This window comes from Procambarus clarkii, chromosome 1 (genome assembly GCF_040958095.1).
Source record: "Procambarus clarkii isolate CNS0578487 chromosome 1, FALCON_Pclarkii_2.0, whole genome shotgun sequence".
NCBI lineage: Eukaryota > Metazoa > Arthropoda > Malacostraca > Decapoda > Cambaridae > Procambarus > Procambarus clarkii.
Window position 1 is genome coordinate 23,620,732 of NC_091150.1, and position 23,154 is coordinate 23,643,885.

At 41.2% G+C, this 23,154-nt stretch overlaps 1 protein-coding gene across 2 annotated transcripts in view; it reads right to left on the minus strand.

Annotated features, from left to right (window-relative positions):
• Window positions 1-2,990: 2,990 nt before the first annotated feature.
• LOC123752506 (polyadenylate-binding protein 2-B) overlaps window positions 2,991-23,154 on the minus strand; it is a 28,252-nt gene continuing 8,088 nt past the window's right edge. The window contains exons 4-7 of one of the 2 annotated variants that reach the window (XM_045734586.2): window positions 20,962-21,134; window positions 15,959-16,153; window positions 14,823-14,950; window positions 2,991-3,972 (exon numbers count right to left, since the gene is read on the minus strand). In XM_045734586.2, the coding sequence (XP_045590542.1) occupies window positions 3,942-3,972; window positions 14,823-14,950; window positions 15,959-16,153; window positions 20,962-21,134 (527 nt within the window). In that variant the 3' untranslated portion in view covers window positions 2,991-3,941. Of the gene's footprint in view, window positions 3,973-5,691; window positions 5,827-14,822; window positions 14,951-15,958; window positions 16,154-20,961; window positions 21,135-23,154 lie in introns of those variants that run through there. The other variant, XM_069322733.1, reaches the window with a different exon arrangement.

Genomic DNA, 23,154 nt, shown 5'->3' on the forward strand with positions numbered 1-23,154 from the left:
TGAGGTCTGATAAAGACCTTTTGTGCCCTCTGTAATGCTTTTGCGCTACCGCTCACAGGATGAGTATGGGGTGCACAATAAACTAGCCGCCTTCGGCGGCAACAATCAAATCAATCCATATTCATCAAGAACTGTAAAAAACCACTATCGCAGGCCCTCCACATTCTGGAGACAAAGCCTAGATACTGGCGTTATTCCTGATATACTAAAAACAGCAGAGATAGCACCACTTCATAAAGGAGGAAATAAGGCAGAGGCAAAAAATTACAGACCGATAGCACTAACATCGCACATCATAAAAAATTTTGAGTGCCAAGAAGTAAGATCACAAAATACATGGAATCACAGCATCTCCATAACCCCGGACAACATGGTTTCAGAACAGGGCGCTCTTGCCTGTCGCAGTTGCTGGACCACTATGATATGGCGTTAGATGCTATGGAAGACAAACAAAACTGCTGATGTAATTTACACAAATTTCGCAAAAGCTTTTGATAAATGTGACCATGGTGTTATTGTACATAAAATGCGTTCAAAAGGAATTACCGGAAAAATAGGCAGATGAATCTACAATTTCCTGACCAACAGAACCCAATGTGTAATAAGTCAAAATAAAATCCAGCCCATCAACCGTGAAGAGCTCAGTCCCCCAGGGTACTGTGCTTGCTCCAGTACTTTTTCTCATCCTCATATCGGACATAGACAAGAACACAACCTATAGCACTGTATCATCCTTTGCAGATGACACTAGGATCTTCATGAGAGTAGGCAACATGGAGGGCACGGCGAACCTCCAGTCAGATGTAGATCAGGTCTTTCTATGGGCTACAGAAAATAATATGGTGTTTAACGAAGATAAGTTCCAGCTCATGCGCTATGGAAAAAATGAAAATATAAAAACGGAAACCACGTACAAAACTCAGGCAAATCATAACATAGAACGAAAAGGCAATGTAAAGGATCTGGGTGTACTCATGTCGGAAGACCGTACCTTTAAAGAACACAATAAAGTAGCCGTCACAACGGCAAGAAAAATGACAGGTTGGATAACAAGAACTTTTCACACTAGAGATGCTATACCGATGATGATACTTTTCAAAACGCTTGTGCTCTCTAGAGTGGAGTACTGCTGCACAATGACAGCACCTTTCAAAGCTGGAGAAATTGCTGACCTGGAGAGCGCGCAGAGATCCTTTACTGCTAGAATCCACTCAGGAAAACATCTAAACTATTGGGACCGACTAAAGAGCCTAAAACTGTACTCCCTTGAGCGCAGGCGGGAGAGGTACATAATAATTTACACGTGGAAAATATTAGAGGGGCTGGTCCCAAACCTGCACACAGAAATAACATCACATGAGACCAGAAGACATGGCAGGATGTGCAGCATACCCCCGTTGAAAAACAGAGGTGCAACAGGTACTCTGAGAGAGAACATCAGAGGCCCGAGACTGTTCAACACGCTTCCACTACACATACGGGGCATAACTGGCCGACCCCTCACAGTGTTCAAGAGAGAACTGAATAAGCACCTCCAAAGGATACCTGATCAACCAGGCTGTGACTCATACGTCAGGCTGCGAGCAGCCGCGTCCAACAGCCTGGTTGATCAGTCCGGCAACCAGGAGGCCTGGTCGACGACCGGGCCGCGGGGATGCTAAGCCCTGGAAGCGCCTCAAGGTAACCTCAAGGTAGGTAACGCCACCTCATGTCTCGGGAGCGGAGCCAGTTTACTTTACAACGGGACTTCCCGGCACCTCTTGTTCCTTCCTCTGATGCTGACCCGAAACAGAGCACACTCTTGTTTGTCCCTGTTCATCCGGGACTCGCTTGGCTGCCCCTCCCCTCAACAGCCCCCCTCTGCTGACTTTACCTATATCCTCTCAACCCTGACCAACACTCCCTCCTCCTTCATGATGTATTAATAGATGCTTCTCTCTGCTGTCCCTTGCAGTGTTAGCAGAGTACTTCTCCTTGGGTAGTGTTTTGAGCAGCTATTCTTTTCTTAAGGCAGGCAAAAGTGTGTGGCTTGGTATTCAGACTATTCGGGGCGAATGCTGTAGGGTACAATATGGTACTCATCCCTTTGTGTGTATTTTACCTCAATAAACTTATTTCAATTTCAATTCAATTTCAATTTCAATATGGAAGGCACTGTTGCTGGAATACACCTGAATCTTTTCAAGTGAGATGTGTTCTGGATGGTGAGTGCAGTGGCCTGCAGGATCATCCGCTCAGCTAATCGTGATGGTTGTAGATCTTATGGCAAGACATAGTGGCGACATATCCTGGTGCCAATCCTTAATTGTAGCCTCTGTTCACCCAGCAGTGGATGGGTACAATGCTGCTAACCAATTTGGTGGGGCGTATTCTGGGAAAAAGTTAGTCTCAAGGACCTGCCCGGAATGCTATACATGTTAGTAGCTTTACAAGACTAAGAACTCTTGAATATATAAATAAAATAAAAACTTTTTATTCAACATACTATTATTAGCACAGTGTGGTATTACTTAAACCACATCAGAAGGTATATGAAATACTAGAAAGGAGACAAGAGATATACCAAATAATACACACATGGAAAATACTGGAGGGTCAAGTCCCAAATCTACACAGTAAAATATCAACATACTGGAGTGAACGATATGGAAGAAAATGCAGAATAGAACCAGTGAAGAGCAAAGGTGCCATAGGCATAATTAGAGAACACTATATAAACATCAGAGGTCCGCGGTTGTTCAACGTCCTCTCAGCGAGCTTAAGAAATATTGCCGAACAACCGTGGACATCTTCAAGATGTCCTTGTTCCCTCCAAGGAGTGCCGGACCAATCTGGCGGTGGTGAGTATATGGGCCTGCGGGCCGCTCCAAGCAAGTCTAGTGGACCACACTCACACAAGTCGAGCCTGGCCTCAGGCCGGGCTGGGGGAGTAGTAGAACAACTCCCACAACCCCATCAACCAAGTATCAAGCAGGTTAAATAAAAAAACATTTTAACAATTGTTTATTGATTTCTTTACAATCTTCCTCTTTTCTGATATTACATTTTTTTTATCTAAACTGTGTATTTTCCCTTGAATAATCTTTTAGATTTTTTTAAGAACTATTTTTTTTATATGCATACATTTTTTTTATCTGCAATCTCCTTTGGGGATGCTAGACAATCACAGATTAAGTCTTGGTAAAATGAGATTAAAAAATATTAAGCTTACCACATGTAATTTCAAGCTTTATAAAACAAGGCAGTTTTTTAGCGCTTCGCTATCAAAAAATCAACGAAGGCTCACCGATACTGAAACTACATGGGTTTATCAGATACTTGATTATCAAGAAAATTAAAACATAAAGCAAGAAGGGAACTCTGTGATTGCCTTTATTGTCGAGCTGAAAAGGAAGGGTTAGATAGGCTTATCACTAACTCTAATCCCATTCCAACTGGTGACACGATCAGCACCCATCCTACCGCTGCACTCATACAACAGTCAATGATACAAAATTATATGTTGAGTATTAACGTATTAAAAATCTATCAGAGGGTTATACACACACTACTAATACTGTATAGATCACTAACTATTAAACACTAGCTGATCAAGTCACATCTTGCACCACTTCTACCCAACCCGACCCACAGATGCACACGCAAGCACGCGCTCACACACGGCTCTTATGGCATCCTTGGAAAAGAACAAATAAGAGCCCCTGAAAATGATGGAGAAACAGATTACGTTGATTCCCGCCCCTCTTATACATTGTAACGTATAATAGCCTATAAAATGTCTAATGATTTACCTCAAAATACCAGAAAAGAGGGAACCCGTCAAGTGTAATATTAATACCTTAAAAAAATTTACTTTGCAAAAAAAAGTAACGTTTAGTAAAGCAATTACGGAAGTAGTGATCAGCAACCACCTGTCTCTGCATTTCCTCCATGTGTCGCCATTAATAAGGGCTGTAGTAGAACCTCCGGCCCCTGAAATGACAAATGCGATCAAGCTGCTGCCTTACTCACCTATTTAAATTGGCAGCATATTTCCTTGGGGGTGCCAAGTCACTTATGTTTACTTAATGTTTAAGTGTGTAGAAGAAATCTTTCTTTTACATTTCTTTTTGGAAATAGAAGAGTTACAAAGGAGTACGTCAGATCCCCCCCCCCTCCCAAAGGAACATCGGTAAGGACAATCAAAAATATGTCCCAAATTAAACTGATCCCATTTTATTATGCAAATCCAATTCATAATCTTTTTACCTTCAAAGCTATACACACACCAAGAGGCATACCCCGCTTCTCGAAGCTAATAAATATTTGCTGGTTAGGTCAATAAACTGGTGGTGTCTTCAATAACACTCATACGGTTCATAGGACTCGAGCAACCCCTCCCCCCACCAAATCATTATCCAATAATATCCTGTCCTAATTCAAGCAGACTCATAAATACCCTCTATATATAATATATATATGTGTGTATATCACGAAAATAAACACGTGATTAAGAATGTGACAATGTCAGACCACGGAGGAAAATGAAACAGGAATTTCCTTAAGTACTTTTGTATATTAAATACATCTTCAGAATGAATGAAGATGTATTCCTTCTGAAGATGTATTTAATATACGAAAGTACTTAAGGAAATTCCTGTTTCATTTTCCTCCGTGGTCTGACATTGTCATAATATATATATATACTGTACTGTATATATATCGTATATATATAATCCCTCTATCAATGATTTTTATAATGTCAGAAAATATCAAAGCTTGCAATATTTGATGAATAAATTAATGGATTTCTTGTCAGTGACCAGCCTACACCAATTTTCTGTTCACAAAGCAAATTTACAAAGAAATTTTAATATATACTCATTCAAAATTAGGACAAAGATTTGTCAGTCTAAACGATGTGTATGAAATGTGTCGAAAGATATTCGTTCTGTGGATGCACGTGCCATTCAGTATAAATTCTGGCTTACTTGGCAAGTCTCCTCCAGCTCTGAATGTCCATCTTCCAACACCAAACAATTCAATCCAAGCATTAGCCTGGTACACACTCCATAAAACCCACCGTACACCTCGTCTTATCTGTTAACATATTCGCAGAGAGGGGGACAAACTACACCACCTACCTGCTGGCAGGAAACAAATTACCAGGGGACAAATGATCATGTTCTGTAGTAATTACAGTATGTATTATGCACTGGGGCAAGACACTTCACACTTCTATGTATTTAATGTAGAAAAAATAAATAATTATGGTAGTATAACAAGTATTATCCCTGGGCAGTGATATCTTGGGACACCACTGACCGAGTGTAATGATTAGTGCTCTGCAAATGGCTATATGGGACTGCAGAGAGCATAGCATGCTGTAATAGGTAAAGGAAGTTGCATTGTTGTGGGAGTATAATAAGAACTACGAGTATACCGAATTATAACTGGTAAATACAAGACTTGGCAACCAAGTGTAATGTGAGAATGTAGCTCACAAAAACAGCAATATAAAACTTCCTTGCACCATCTTACACAACTCTTCAATATCACACAAACACAGCCAATGTTGGAATAGGAAAAAATTGAGAGGAATGTGGAGTGTCATGAAGGTATGCGAGGCTTTACTTTTATAGACAGACAAACTTTTAGAGCATATAAACATTCACTAACTTCTGTATGGAAAGAATGTCCTAGAGAAAAATGGGGAATATTAGTGAAAGACGGTTATGGAAAAATGCTATTTTTTATCTTCAATAGGAAACATTTTAAGATTGGTTCCCTGAAGTCTCTCCCATGGCCCTATGATGTGCGGGAGGCCCGGTTCATTACAACCCTGTGCTGTGACGTGGATATTATAATAACGGTCACAGTGCTATGAATAAATAAAAGCAAATGAGTTTTTGTAAAGCAATTATGTTGTAGTTCAGAACAAGCATAACACAATATTAACAACATAACAGTGGAACCTCAACAGAATTGATTGTGAGGGAATATGTCCCTTCATGAGAACCAGAATTAATTCCCCACCAGCCAAGCCTGGGTTCTCGTAGTAAATTTATACGAGAAATTTGATTCGGTATTCATTGTTTGCTTATACACGTACAGGTCCACCGAGGACGTGGCGCTTCAGTTTACCAGTGTCACCCGCCTACTGATGATTTTGCGCTTGGATTCTTTATGAAGAATTTAATTGTTTTTGTGCTTTTTTGGTTTCTGAACATAAAAGTTTTTATTATATATCACACCATGGGTTCAAGTGGTAATGTTCAACCTAAGAAAATACTTGTGCGGATGACGATAGAGTAAAAACGAGATCATTCATAGTGAGACAATGTGATGTCTCACTACAGACAAGTGTTAAAACAAAGGGAAAAACAAGTTTCTACAGACAGATTCTTAGTAAAATAAGCAATCAGAGCCACAACCAGGTCCTACTGGTATGCCTGCAAAGTGTAAGAGGGAGAGAAAGTACCCCAGAAATGTCATCACTGCTGTTATAATGGACAGGGGGGCTCCCCTTCTAAACACTAACACACTCTTCCCCCCCCCCTTCCTCCTCACTGTCTTCCATACGTCAACAAGAGTCCTACATAAAGGTAAGGCACCTATGAGTATTATTCTGTATAAAATGTATTTTTAAGTTAATACTTTTGTGGGTGTGGAATGGATTAATTCAATGGATATTATTTCTTATGGGAAAATTTGTTTCGCTTTTCGTACCATCTCTGGGAACGGATTAACTACGAAAATGAAGGTACCGCTGTATACCTGGAGCATCCCTGGAGGGTGTTTGGAGAGTTCCTCTACTCCCCTGTGATAACTTGGTCCAATAGAATGTTGTTTGGAATGGTTCGCAGGCTCTCATGTGTAGTACTACAACCCAGTTGGTCTGACACTTCTTGCAAGAACTTGTCTAACTAAATTTTGAAGATTTTCACCTTGTTCTAGCAATATTAGCCTGTAGTTTTTCAGTCTTCTACATGGGTAATTTTCATGCTGATTTTTCTATCATCTGCAAAGGATGACACAAAGTTGTAACCTGTATTTTTGTCTATATCCGACATGAAAATAAGGAAAGCAATAGCGTAAGGACTGTGTGCCCCCCCCCCCCTGGGGCACAGAGCTTTTCACTGTGCTTGGACTTGATTTCATTGACTGTTACTCTTTGCATCATGTGTTGACAGAAAATTTACAATTGAAACCCTACGTTACCTTGTATTTTAAGAGCTATCACTCCATGGTCACACGTGTGCATATCTGATACAAGAATTCCTTAATTGTTGCACCTGGTAGTTAGTATATTAGAATAATAATTATTTATTTTTCTATTCTGTATATACTCTCTCTATTTATGAAAATATACTCAGTAAGTAATCAGTTTTTGCACTGATAATATTTATTATCTATGTAAATGATCTATCAGAGGCAATACAGTTAAATGAATGTTTGCAGGTGATGGTAAATTGCTAAGGAGTGATATTAATAGTTTAAATCTCCGAGGAGATAGTGCAACCAAGTATGTGACCGATATGTGGAATGCCCAGGAGAGTAGACGTACTCAAGAAAGGATGGCCGCTAATCGATCCCCGGCAAGCATTTGCATAGTGAAGCAATCATCAAATGATAGGATTTTTTCACGGGCCAGAGTAAGCCACACTACACTCGTATAGATCTTTTATGGCTATGTTATTATCATTGCTGCGACAGTGAAATATCGATACGAACGTACAATCGTTTTAGATGTGACAGGAAATACAGACTACAGGGTGGGTTCAGCTTATACATCAAAGACTACGCTCATCTGTACTAAACACCTAGACACTACAAATTATATGGTGGAAGTGCTGATAATCAAAACTGAGCCTCTAAACGTAGTTATTGATCTTGTATAAAAGTCACCAGAGGCAAATCCTCGGGTAATTTAACCCTTAGACTGCGATTATCGTTTACTGGCGATCCCTAGGGAACTGCAGTTATCAAAAGATGACCTAAACAAAATTATTGTCTGGGTTTTACATGTAAGATGCAAATATGGATATTATGGGTCTATGTGGATGTGAGTTACCTCGTTTATGTTTACCCTGACTCCACGAAAAAAACCAGCATTAAATGCAATGAAATGCCATGTTTTCGCTGAGACCCGGAGCTATATGGGGCTGATGTGTATATATTAGATCGCTGCAACAGTCAATCAATGGAGTTCTATGCTTACCGGGGACCACGAGTGTGAACCTGGCCCAACCTGGTTCAACCCAACCAACCTCAGAGGCCCAAGAAGCAATGGCCTATAGACACCTCCATGTAGTTAGAAGCAGTCTGTATCTGCCATCTACCAGGTCAGGCACCCAGAATGTTAGGAATCCCAAAACAAATTACAGCTGGTTAAAATTGCAAACCGAAAACCAAACGAGCAAGTAGAACTCCCCAATCTGAAAACAAGCAAGACATCACCACAGTTGCCATGCTGCTGTCTGCACAGCTCCCCCCCTAACTGGGAGGGGGAAGGGGGGGCCCCAGACCTCTCATGCCAGATACCCAACTCCAGTTCTGAGGCTGTTGTGTTAGGTGGAGGTTGATCGACTCCGGCTCCAATCCTTGAACAGTGTTGTGCCTTGTGATGTGCTGCGGTGTGGTGGTGTGCGAGCCAGGTGTATTTCCAGAAGTACTGGGGCTGCATGCACTTGGGGTTACTTTCCACAAACTGTTCGGGAACTGCTATCGCAGGGTTCTTTTGCTGCTTGTTTATTGCCCGCCCATGGGGTCAACTGGGGTTCTTTCCTACCACTGTTTGGCCTTGGGGAATAGGTAGTATCTTCACTAGCAGGGGCGCAAGGGACTGTGTAGCTCTCTTATAATACGCATAACTGACCATTTCTGTTCCACCTGGAGATGGTATGCTTTGACTGGGTGTTTTGTTTCTTTTTTGTTTTGCCTGGTGTGGCTGTAGAACTAGTTTTATTTGGGTGGCCCTCCGCTAGGTCCCCGTAATTGCACACATTGCAGGGTTTCAGCATTTTGCTTGTTTGGTAGTTTTGGGATAACCAGTTAGCAGTACTTTTGCCTGGGCTTTCTTTAGCAATCAGCCTAAGGGCCCTGGAAACCCAACATTAAGGTTCAGTGATCCAATGGATGCGTCCTCAGAGTCCCATCTCGCTTCGTGCGACTTTGAAGGTGGCTCTGTCCCCTTGTCTCATGGTGACACTCACCGTTTTGACCTCCGCCATGCTGCCTGATGGATCAATGACACCTTTGACCCGGAGTCCTGCGAGTGTTGTTCCTTGCTTGTACTTCAGTTCACTATATTTGGGTGCAGGCAGCTTCATCGTTGCATGCGACGTTTAGGTTGCTGCCCCGGATGCCCCGCTTTGGTTCCCAGGGTTCCCCCTCCCGGAAAGGGGGAGGCTGCGCAGATAGCGGCGCAGCGTCTGTGGTGACATTATGCTTGTTTGCTTGTTTTCTGATTGGGGAGTTGCTTGCTCATTCTGCTTTCGGTTTGCAATTTTAACCAGCTGTAGTTTGTTTTGGGATTTCTATCTTTGTGGGTGCCTGCTTGGTAGATGGCAGATATAGACTGCTTCCAAATACATGGGGATGTCTATAGGCCATTGCTCCTCATGCCTCTCTGAGAGGGCCAGGTTCTGGCTCGTGGTCCCCGGTAGACAAAGAAATCTATCAATTGACTGTTGCCACGGTCTAATATATACACATCAGCCCGGTATAGCTCCGAGGAGCCAAAAAGGCCCTCCACAGAAAATCCTGCTACCATTTCATGGTACGAATGTGGTTATCGTCATGAATGTTACTAGGGGAAATGCAGTCATCTTCATATGATTTAAATTATTGTCTGGGTTTTACATGTATGATGCAAATATGGATAAAATAGCTCTCTGTGGATGTAAATAAAGATAGACAAGTGATAAAACAACCAATGTAACATCCGAGGATAAAACAGGAAGTGTTAGCAACGTGGAGCACCAGGCGTTTACAAGTGTCAGACCCAGCCTTGCACATCACCTCAACCCCAATGAAACAATAAATATTCACTTATTTTTGTGTTTTTTTTTACATTCTGCATTCGAATTAGTAATTCTATAATGAATTTTTTGTTGTATGATAATTTTTTCATAACCTGCCATCATTAGTTGGTTAAAGACTAAGGAAAATAGAAAACTGCTTAGAAAACATCACAACTTCAGCCAAACATCATCTCGCTTGGGAACTTAAACCCATGGCACTTAAAGAAAAACGTAGCATATACAGTTATATCTGAGAGCATCTCAGGAAGTAGTCCAAGTGAACACACACACAAATGACCTATTACGGATGTGCGACAAATTTGCCTTAAACCAGCAAATTGTGGAACTAGAAAAACAAAAACACCTTTAGATCACATCTAGGGAAAAAAAGTACATCTATTATCGGGTTCCTGCACAAGAAAGATGGAACTGTCACAGATAAAGAAATTAGCAAAATATTGAAACAGTACAACTCCTTTTTCAGCGAGCCACTAAACATACTGAAGATTCATAACTCGAACTAATCCTTCATGAATGTGATACCAACATCAAACCATACATCAGATGACACCCTAACCCCACTGGATTTTGAAATAGCCGTAGACATAAGGCCTTGTGCGGAGTGCATAGGCATAGATTCTTGGAACTCTATATTCATCAAGAATTGGAAAAACCACTATTGCAGGCCCTTAACACTTTCGCGCTCTCAGCGTTCAAAAAAAAAATCATACCCTAGATGCTTTCGGCGCTTCGCGCGCCTACGCGGTAAGACCGAAAAAGTGTACACTCTTTTGACTGTCCATGACAATATTTGAAGGCGCACGTATTTAAATTTGGTATCACTGTGTTCGCAATAAAATTGTCTATAAGAACATATCTATAAAATGCCGCCAAAGCATAAGGATTATCAACACCAAATAAAAAACTATTCAGATCACTAGCCGAGAGCGCCAAACAGCAACAAAATGTTTCCACTCTCTTAATGGCTTGCGAAGCCTACAGTTGTCCTACATCGCTAATTGTGGTATCATTGGAATCGCAATCAAATTCTCTACACGGACATATGCATATAAATATAGATTCAATGTCGTAGCCCACCCAAAACAGTGTGGGAAGTGGCCGAAGTGTTACCCGCAGCGGCATATCGGCGAAACTCGCTTTGAAAAGTGTATATTCAATTCACTGTCCTGACATTATTTGTCGATGTATGTATTTCATTTTTGTACCAATGTGCTCGCAATAGAATGTTCTATAAGAACATATGTATTAAAGGTCACATAAGGATGCGTTCTACCGGCAACATATATAAAAACTACGTCGATTATACTCGTCGTGTCAATAATACAATTGTTTTACCACGATGATTCACTGCCACTGCCGTTTTCTTTAATAAGCTGTTCGGCTATTAGAGAAAACGTAAATTTCATGGCAAACATTTGTAAACTATTCCCAAGTTGATCGGATAATAAATAGATTTTATACAAATACTTTTGCTCGTGACTCCCGAGAGGGGCACGCGTGCGGTGTGATTAATAATACTGGTGACAACGACGGTCTGCAGGAAAGCGCCAAAGTGTTAATTAACAGTCTTTGGAGACAACCTAAATACAGGCTTTATCTCTGATATACTAAAATCAGCAGAGACAGCATCACTCCATAGAGGAGGGAATGAGGCAGAGGCAAAAAATTACAGACCGATAACGCTAACATCACACATCATAAAAATCTTTGAGAGTGCCAAGTAAATGAACAAATCCACAAGGGCCGTGACGAGGCTTCCAACCTACGTCTGAGAGCATCCCAGACGCTGCCTTAATCGACTGAGCTACGACAATAAAAGATTTGAAACCAGAAATTGCTCTTCTGGTTTCATTTGTTCATTTGATGCATCACACTATTGTGATTTCTGTGTGTAATGAAGTAAGGGCGAAGAGGTAGAACGGCCTATTGACATAGCTCGAGTGAATGGGGGAGTTGTGTAAAACTCTGGTTTGTGTCTTGGAGAGGCTGCAGGATCCAAATAAGTTCAGTAGACCTTCTGGTTTCATGTCGTAGCTCAGTCGATTAAGGCGGCGTCTGGGATGCTCTCAGACGTAGGTTCGAATCCTCATCACGGCCCTTGTGGATTTGTTCATTTACCTCTTAGCATGCTCTCAAAGATTTTTATGATGTGTGATGTTAGTGCTATCGGTCTGTAATTTTTTGCCTTGTTCCAGTTCCCACACTATAGAATAAATTAATAGAAAAAGGGAAACCACATACAAAACATTCAAATCATACCATAGAATGAAAAGGCAATATAAACGATTTGGGGGTAATCATGTCGGAAGACCTTACCTTCAAAGACCACAACACACTAGCTGTCACAATTTCCAAAAAAAATGATGGGTTGAATAACAAGAACCTTCCAAACAAGGGATGGCATACCAATGATACTTTTTAAGATGCTAGTGCTCTCTAGAGTGAAATACTGTTGCAAAATAACAGCCTCTTTCAATGGTGGAGAAATTGCTGGCCTGGAGACCGTGCCGAGATCTTTACTGCTAGAATCCACACAGTAAAACATCTACTTGTGTGTAACACGACAGTGCTCAAGAGAATTCGATAAACATCTTCAAAGGATACCTGATCAATCAGGCGTTGAGCAGCCTCATCCAACAGCCTGGTTGACGAGGCCAACCAAGAGGACTGGTCAGAGACCGGGCCGTGGGGATATTGATTCCCAAAATCAACGGAAGGTAACCTCTGATGTTTCTCCTTTCTCACCCTTCCTTCTAGTGCCTTGGTTGCCCTGTCCCTTATGTTCCATCTCACCGCACCTCCAGATCGAGTATCCCCTCAGAATACAACTCTGTACACCAGTTGATCGACAGTTGAGAGGCGGGACCAAAGTGACAGAGCTCAACCCCCATAAGCACAACTAGGCGAGTACACAACAGCATCTAAATATGATTTTTCCAGTTTAGTCTCTGCCAGAACAATGATACCAGTCATCTTCACTTGCATTATATGCTTTAACTCCAATATTCTATTCTATTTTTTTAAGAAATCTATTCCATTAGATTTTCCCGGGAACCTGTTACGTTCACTCCCCTTCCCTTTCTTCCCATAGTTCTAGTGCCGTGGGTGCGCCATATGATCCACTTCACTGCTCCTCCAATCCCTATCACCTTTCAGAATAAAATAATTTTGACTTCCTTTCATTTCAATGTTTTGCTTTAACTAGGTTCCTTTTGAGCTTCCCCCCGTCTTGTGTTGACAAGTGTTCTCTTCAGTGACCAGTTTCCCCATCCTCGGCATTTTTGCCATTTCCTAACATTTCCAAGCACTTGTTACATATTATTTTGTGTCACCCTTAAGGGTGAGTTTATAATTTTCATATTTGCCTGTTCTTCTATAATCACTAATATTACCCTTTGTTCCTTTAAGCCTACAACTTTACCAAAAATTTGTTTGTGGCTCTGTCCAACCCTGGATGCTATCTCCTTTTCGTCACACCTAAGTATTATCACGGACTTCTGTCCACTGTCTTGTACCTGTTCACGACTTTCTTACACTTCTTTCACCGTTTCTTTTATCCGACTACTTGCATATCACTTTCTTTCATCTCATCCTTATATGCCTTTCTAAGTCTTAAGTTATTTCCTGTTCGAGATGCCAACCAGTTTTCTCTCTACTTGACTCATCACTTTGGGTAGATTGGAGATGTTTGGGGCCAGATGTGAAGGTTTTCTTTTGATACTTCCTGCAACAACCTGCAATTGCAAGTCCGACATCCTGGCATCTGACCTTTCCACCCAAGATACAGTGGATCTTGGCAGATGCTCTTGCATATTGTGGTCATCTGCCCATTTACCTCTTGCAGGGTGACCACCAGTGCTGGTGGTGGTGTGTGCAATTGTAGGTTCTTGCAGGACATATCAAAACATCTATTTCCTCAAGAGTTACTGCACATTTACGTTTAAATTTTTGTTGACCCTTTCAAAAGTGTCCCTTATCACTTCTTGTTTTTCCTTCAATAATTCCTTAATTTGTCACTCCTGTATTTTAAAGAGTATCAGTCATGCTGGTGACTTTTTGAAAGCAGCAAATCTTCACTTTCCTTCCCCGAGTTCAGATTTTTTTTGTCATGAATCTTCCGCAAATCTTCCATTTCTACTAACCTGCCAAGAATACCTCCGCTGCTTAATTCTTCATTGGCAAAACCTACGAAATTATTATCCTGTGTTGTCTGAGGTACTGACACGTTCTCGGACACCACGTCGATGGTTTATGTTTTGTGTCGAATGCATTTGAGGGACTTTATATCTTATCTTCCCTGATTTTTCTACCTCTCTCTCAACATGTCACTCTTACCTTCTATTACTTACACTCTTACCTTCTATTACTTATATCTCTAAATATATATAGTAGCGGGAAAGAGACGTGACCGACACTCATGGCAGAAACATACAACCCGTATATTCAAACCGAGACACATGTACGTCAAGCGACATACACGACACCTGTGACCTAAACGTACCTGTCTGGCCTCAGATCCCGGGAAGAAAAAACTAAATTTACTTCCAATTACTCCAGTCTATCAAGGTTCCACTGTATTAAGAATACTGTTCAGTAAATCAAACACATGAATAAATTATATCATACAATAAACCTTAATGAAAGTTCTCCAAAATTCAGAATGAATCAAAAATATTTTGAAAGTTAAATTCTATACTGTATTGCTAAATATTTAAGCCAGCGCAGATGAAAGCTACAATAGCAAAGACTAGGCATCAATATAATGGCAACACTTTAGCAAACTAGATGAACAGGTACCTGGATGGTCTTCTCAAAGGTCGATACCCAGAGTAAAAACGTCCTCGTCCACGTCCAACGGCTCTCATCACACGTGGAGGTCGGTTGCTGGTGCTAATGCCTGGCTTGTTTGTCCGTTTAGGCATTACCTGTAAAAATTAAGTCTACTAGTGTCATGGTAGACTTTGATAGCATAGAAACAGTGGAAAAATACCACCTTCACCAATCTTTCATTCATTCATTTATCGCTTGTATTCATGTATACAGGGAGGCATTTATACAGCGAGACAGGCGAACAGGGTAAATGACATTTGCAAAGTCATTTACCTGGAAATGACAAACGTGCCTCCTTGATTGGTTGCCCAGTCTTTGGTCAGGTGGACACAGTAGCCCAATAGTTGCTGGTTTGGGCGTCACGAGGCGCGCGTCAGCTGGTATTGGTTAGACTGGCTCTGATAACACAGTACATTATTCTCCAGTTTATTCCGCTGTCAATAACTTTTTGGGGAAGTTTGGGAAGGCAAGCAGCTGGATTGTGGGTGGGGTAGGATGGATGGATGGATGGCTGGCAGGGAGGCGGTTGAACAGGTGGGCAGGTTTGAGCAGGCCAGGCAGTATGGCCTGCTCATATGGCAGTATGAGTACATTCTCATCTCAGATATATAGACAAAAATACAAGTCACAGTTTCTTATTATCTTTTGCAGATGACAAAAATCAGCATGAAAATTACTTCAGTTGAAGACATTGAAAAACTGCAAGCAGATATATCTTGCGATGATTTCGGGGCACAACGTTCCCACGGCCCGGTCTGTGAACGGGGCCTCTAAATACAACCACCCCGTACAGGACTCAAACTTGTGACCTCCAGTTTTGTCTTCTAATAAAGAACACCGGTTGATTGACAGTTGAGAGGCGGTACCAAAGAGCCAAAGCTCAACCCACGCAAGCACAACTAGGCAAGTACATGTTAATTACAATAAATAATAAGGAAATTAAATTTTAGCTAAAACTAACTGGTACATTGACCTACCAGAAACACAACACAAGCTCAATTAAACATTTAATTGAGACAATACAACTAGAACATCACTCAATTTTCCATTATGAAGCACTAACTACCATGTCTTCCGTCATACAAGTGAACTACCATATTTACCTTAAGTTGTCGTCCTCTGAAGAGCGATTCATCCAGTGCCATTGCCATCTGAACAGAATCTTTCTCTGCAAACTCTATATATGCAAAGCCTTTTGGGTGACCATCATACTTATTGCAGAGTATAGTGACTCTGTTCACCGCACCGCACCCATGGAAGTGTTGTTCAAGCTCTTCTGCTGTAGCTCCATAGTCAACCTGCAACAACACACACGTATTAGTATTACACATTCAAAAATGATAACTATTGGAGAAGTCATGGTTTGAAATATACTGCATTAAAAACATCAGAGAGAAGATTATTCGTCATAAATGGAGGTAACAGCTGAATTTGGATGACAAAAGGCTGACCTCATCTCGTACTTCTCATTTCATCATATTTAAACAGATAACAAAAAAAGACATGTTTCTAGTTATTCAAATGCTCATAAAGCTCAAGTTATGAGAGAAAAACTGGCAAAGTTGAAGTGTGAGTCAATCTGTGTTTGTTAGCAAGATGCAGGGCAAGGATAAGCTACCCAGTGGGTTAGGTCCTTTTAGGGATGTAAACAATGGGACGGTGGTGTGGCAGGGAAGATATTAACAGGATTCTGAAAGGGCTGGAAAGTCAAAACACAAAACAATGGGTACGAGGAAGACATATTTTGCCATTATACAACTTGATAATGGTCCAAGGATGGACCGAAACGTCATTTCTACATTTTCTGACGAGTGCTTTGGTCATCATCAGCCACATTATTGTGACTCATCATCTATACAGTTTAGCAATTTCAAATGAGAGCAGCCTTGCATTGACCAACATGCTCTTATAGTTGGTTGCTCCCAAAGGCAGTCACGACAGGTCAACGGGTCTACGAATGCTCAGAGTACAAATTTTTTGGTGTTACGAGTTATTCACAACGACACTTTTGTAGTAAAATTTGACCCGGTGCACAACGTTTATTCCAGAGTACGACTCGCTTGTTGATACAGTGGCACCTCGACATACGATTGCCCCTACTTACAATAATTTCGAGTTACGATATAAATTTCATCGAAAAATGCGACTCGACATCTGATATTTGTTGGTACACGTTCGGGTCGACCGAGCGTGTGGTTCCCAGTCAAGCGGTCCGACCTGCCTCAGTTTACTACAGCTGCCCGCTTAGTGACGATCGCGCCTATAAGAAATTCCGCTTTTGTGGGGATTTTTTGCATTTTGAACATTAAAGTAATTATTATATAATACGCCACGAGTCCCAGGAAAGTCAGTGGTAAGGCTCAACATATGAGATCCCATGTAAGAATGACCATAGAGCAGAAACAAGAGATCATTCGTAAATATGAAGATGGTGTGCAGGTAGGTGAACTGGCTAGGCAGTACAACAAATCTCAGTCAACGATATCCACCATACTGGCTAAGAAAAAGGACATTATGGGTGCTAAAGTGATGCATCATTAGACAAATGTTAAAACGAAGGGAAAAACAAATGTCTCTTGACAAATTTGTAGTGAGACAAACAAGCACTGAACCACAAGCAGGTCCTAGTGGTGTTCAGGCAAAACGTAGGAGAGAGAGAGTACCCCAGAGAAAACATCACTGCCTGATGTGATAATGGAAGGGAACTCCTCTTCCAAACAGTAACAACTCTCCTCCTTCCCCCTCATCACCTTCTTCCATACGCCATCAAGAGCCCTCCATAAAGGTAAGAGTAACTTTGGTGCTGTATTGTAGTTAGAAAAAAACATTGTATTCAGTATAAAATGTATTTTTATGTTAATATTTTGGAGGGTGGGGAACGGATTAATTCAAATCCCTTTATTTCTTACGGGAAAATTTGCTTCGACTTCCGATATTTCGACTTACAATCCGTCTCTGGGAACGGATTAGCATCGTAAGTCGAGGCCCCATTGTACTTGTATTAGTCAGAACGTGTAGGTTCTGCTGGGTGCGGAACACTAGGTTTGCCAGTGTATATGAGATTGGAAGGCAATGGCCACAGTCAACATAATGGCAGACACTGCTGCCATGGGAAACAGAAGAGAGAAAGGAGTAGGTTAAAAATGGCTTGCAGTCACGCTGACCAGGCTAAAAATGAAGTTTGCAACAGCCTCTTGAAAGAGAAGTGTGGGCACTGCCTCCAAAGCCTGAACTACAGGCAACACAGCCTCAACCCCATGTAACTGAAGACAATGTTTCCAAGCTGCCCTGTAATTGCCCGGAGAAGAGATCAACTACAGCAAATGCACAAAACAACGGCAAGCCAGAGCCTAACCATGATGCTCTGCAGCCCGGCTCCCAGAAAGTGAAGGCAAATTCAGGATTGAGGCAAAAAGCAAGCCTCAAATGTCACAAAGGAAGTGCCCGCCCAGAATTGTAAAACCATTCTTGCCTTTCACCGCTCAAATGATCCATCCCAAATACAGCCGAGCCAAACCTGAGGGAAAACAAATGGCTGACCACAAGCCAGGAGGAAGCACGAACCTCAACTCGTCCATAAAGCAGACACACACCAAACCTATTAAGAGATCAGGTCCATCACGAAAGTGAAGTCCCAATCCTGAAGGAGGAACCAAAATAAATTGTCGAGAAAACTACAGAAAGTCAACACTCAGGAATGGACTCCCGATACCACTAGGGAAGGTAACCCTAGCTGGGCAGAGCCAAGACCAGCAAGCACCTACATAGATGGTGATATTCTAGAGAAAATGTTCATGACCTTTGTTAGACCAAAGCTGGAATATGTAGCGGGTATATGGTGCCAATATCTCAAGCAGCACAACAAACTGGAAAAGGTGCAAAGACGTGCATCTAAATGGCTCCCAGAACTGAAAGACAACAGCTACAAGAAGAGGTTAAGGTTAGAGGTCTGGTTATAAAAATGCAAAAATGAAAACTCGTTCGATTTCAATCAAACTTTTTTGACAAGTTCTATATGAAAAGTGTTTCATCTGGTCCAAGTTTCAGCATCTTAGCATAAATAGGAAGGGAGAAAAAAAATATTGTAGTAGTGAAAATTATGCCAAAATGGTCAAAATCGATTATCAATCAAAAGTGTTAACTGAAATCATAGCTATGACTCTTTGCTATCACAATAGCATATATTAAACAAATATTATAATTAGTTTAATTGAAAAAAAATTTAAAAAAAAAAAAAAAAAAAACTTTTTTTTTTTAATTTTTAAATTTTTTTTTATTTTTTTTTTTTCGGGCGATTTGCATCAAACTTACACACCTGACTGTACGTAAGCCTATCTGTAAGGATGCCAATTTGGGAGAAAATTGGTTGATGTCAACCTCAGCCACAGATTTTAGAACCTTAGACTTTATTCATTTGTTTTTTCAATTGACACAAACGTTTACAAAACTGATTCATTTTTTATTCAATTTACATGAAACTTACACAGTATATGTGGAGGGCATGTCTCTACATTGTGGAGTTTACATTTTTCTCTAAGTTCATTTATTGATTTTATAATAGCAATAAACATGCCATATTTGCAAAAAAATTTTTGGGAACTTTGAACATTTGTATTAGGAAAACTAAAGATGTTTTGGAAATTCTATATCTCAAGGTCCTTTATTATATGCTAATGTGTCAGAAAAGTGTCACAGAATAATTATATCTGAAACGTGTGTTCTGAAGTGTGGACTTGAAAATGTGTAAAAAACGTTGAAAAAAAAACAAAAACAAAAAAATCTCCCTTTCTATTTATGCTGCAGTACTGAAACTTGGGACAATTAAAGCACTTTTCATATACAACTAGTCAAATAATATTGGTTGACATTGAACAACTTTGACTCTGACAATCTGACGGCCCCTTAACACGCAGAAGCCCCCTTAAAAGTATTAAACATGCCAAAACTAGAAGAGAGAAGAAAAAGAGGTGATATGATCACTATGTACAAAATAATAATGGGAATCGATACAATTGACAGGGAAGAATTCTCGAGACCTGAAACTTCATGAACAGCGGGTCAGAGATTTAAACAAAGCAAAGCTGCCAAAGAAATATAAGAAAATTCAAGTTTGCAAACAGTGGTAGGGGGTTGGAACAAGTTAGGCAAGGTGGTGGAAGAGGCCAAAACAGTAGTTTCAAAGCATTATATGACAGTACTGGGAAGACGGGACACCACGAGCGTAGCTCTCATGGCAACCCAAAGCAGTAATACAAAACAGTATTAAAAGTATTATTATAAGTAAAAGTATATCAGTATTAAAAGTGAACAGTAATCAAAACTCATACTAGTGAAACACAGAAACCCCATCTTGAAACAAATACTAAAACCTGGAACAAACTTGGTCCCCAGGAAGATAGAAGCCAATGGATGGCCCAACACTTCCAGAGAACTCCGTGGTGTAGTGGTACAGTCCACTACACCACGTGGTGTAGTGGTAAGACACTCGCCTGGCGTTCCGCGAGCGCTATGTCATGGGTTCGTATCCTGGCCGGGGAGGATTTACTGGGCGCAATTCCTTAACTGTAGCCTCTGTTTAACGCAACAGTAAAATGTGTACGTGGATGAAAAAACGATTCTTCGCGGCAGGGGATCGTATTCCAGGGACCATAGGATTAAGGACTTGCCCGAAACGCTACGCGTACTAGTGGCTGTACAAGAATGTAACAACTCTTGTATATATCTCAAAAAAAAAAAAAAAAAAAAAAAAAAAAAACCTGTTGTAGCTAGCGGGTGAATGACCAAACTATTGTGTGCTTCATTCCAAAGTTATTTCAATTTGCCTTGCTATGGTCAGTTCCCGTTTCATGCTACATTTCTGGTGGCATATTCCTTGGTGATCCAGAATCACCAAGGACTTTAGGGTGATCCAGAATCCCTGACGTAGAGGTGCAGGTTTTGGCTTCAAGTACCCAGTAGGCTTTTAGTGCCTCACAAGGGCTGCCGTAACTTGTGTGTAGTGCTAACAAATTAGCTAGCAACAGGGAGCCACCTCGGACCACTCCCAAAAAACATTATTTATCCATATAATTCAATGATCTGAAGCCAAACATTTCCATACACTTACATTACCAACATATATAGAGCGAGCATCCACTTCCATCTTTTCTTCTATAGACATGTTGAGTGGCGATGTTGCTCCTGCGGCGCCTGGAGGTGAACCCAAACTCATTTGTTTATCCACTTCTGACTGGATTTGGCGAATTTTCTCGGCTTCTTCTTCCATTTCTCTGACTCGAGCTGAAATTGTATTTTAATCTTAAATAAAATGTTCTGTACATAGAAAAACAATCAGATAGGTGACTAAACATGAACAAAATAATCCCAACTCAACAAGACCCAAGTATTTTGGGTCCCGTACTACATAGCATATACACAAAAACCTCAATAGCGTGATAGATCAAATGAACAAATCCACAAGGGCCTTGACGAGGGTTTGAACCTACGCACGTGAGAGCATTTTAACGCATGTGCGTAAGTTCAAACCCCTCATCAAGGCCTTTGTGTATTTGTTCACTAAATAACACTATTTAACACAACCCAATTCCCTGCGGAAAAAGAATGAAAATTACATAAACTTTAATGTAGTCGTTTCATCACAGCCATCATCACAGTTTCATCAAATATGGGTATGGATTTTTTTATATAAAATATCTTCCTAAATACTGCTTTAACTACTAACCTCTAAACTGCGCAGCTAATTAAAAGTATTAATGTCGAGATGAGCGTCACTAAAAAATAGTTAACAATTGAGTATAAATTTGGACTAGCAATTTGGGAACACAGGAGGCAATGGATAGAAGCTGAAGCAGTGAAAGTGCTAACGTGCGACCTTCGTCACACGCTGACCCCCCCCCCCAACCCGGGCAACGTGGTTCACCCCATGTGATCATTTTGGCTTATTATCACCAACTTTTATACATATTATGTAAATTATGGTTATGATCAATCTTTAATGATATAATGAAGTTCATTTTAATTTTCATCTAAACAATGAGGTTATTGTTTGTACCTGCAATTACCAAATTATAACTTTGGCAATTTTCAATGTTTTAATCTATCTCTGGATAACATTTCCAGACAGTAGCAGCCAAGGAGTGGGTTGTACAACCTTTCTTTGAGCTCTGTCAGGAACAGACATAAGGTGCAGTATGGGTGTACGGTCTCCACTTGGTATCTCAATCATATTGAACCCCCTCCCCCCCCTATTTGACTTTGCCCACAGCACCGCCACGCGGCGCGTGCCCACAGCACCGCCACTCGGCGCGTGCCCACAGCACCGCCACTCGGCGCGTGCCCACAGCACCGCCACTCGGCGCGTGCCCACAGCACCGCCACTCGGCGCGTGCCCACAGCACCGCCACTCGGCGCGTGCCCACAGCACCTCCACGCGGCGCGTGCCCACAGCACCTCCACGCGGCGCGTGCCCACCGCTACACAGCAAATGCCCACAGCACCGCTATGCAGCAATGAAATAACCAACTGCGATTATCAAAACATGAGTTATAAAAGATCTGACTATGAACTATGAACAAGGTGAACACAATGCTAGTTACAATCCTCACAGCACAAGGCAGCCAAAATACATCCACAGCACACAACCGCGGTTTAGTGCATTTACGCATCATGAAATGGGACCTTGCGTTTCTTTAGAAAATAAACTTATGGAAAAGATTCATATTCATGATTTAGTGACCAGGACTCCGATAATAATAGTGGTAATGCAGCTAGAATTATCACAAACTGTACATAGGAAATTGAGAGGTATTTTGTCGTGTCAAGTTCCATTGGCTATCTTGAGATGATTTCGGGGCTTTAGTGTCCCTGTGGCCCGGTCCTCGACCAGGCCTTCACCCCCAGGAAGCAGCCCGTGACAGCTGACTAACTCCCAGGTACCTATTTACTGCTAGGTAACAGGGGCATAGGGTGAAAGAAACTCTGCCCATTGTTTCTCGCCGGCGCCTGGGATCGAACCCAGGACCACAGGATCACAAGTCCAGCGTGCTGTCTGCTCGGCCGACCGGCTCCCCCGGTCGCAATTGACTAGTTTGCGAGGCTATGCTGAGCTTGGCTTATAAGATTACCACACCAGCCACAACTGTTCACTGCTTCATTATGATGTATAAAATAGTTATACATAATATATAAATAGTGTAATCACAGTATGTTATTATACAAATACGGAACTCGACAACCTATGACAACCATCTTTGTAACCCATATGTAACTCCTTTTTTGTAACAAAGTTCAAATAAAGTAA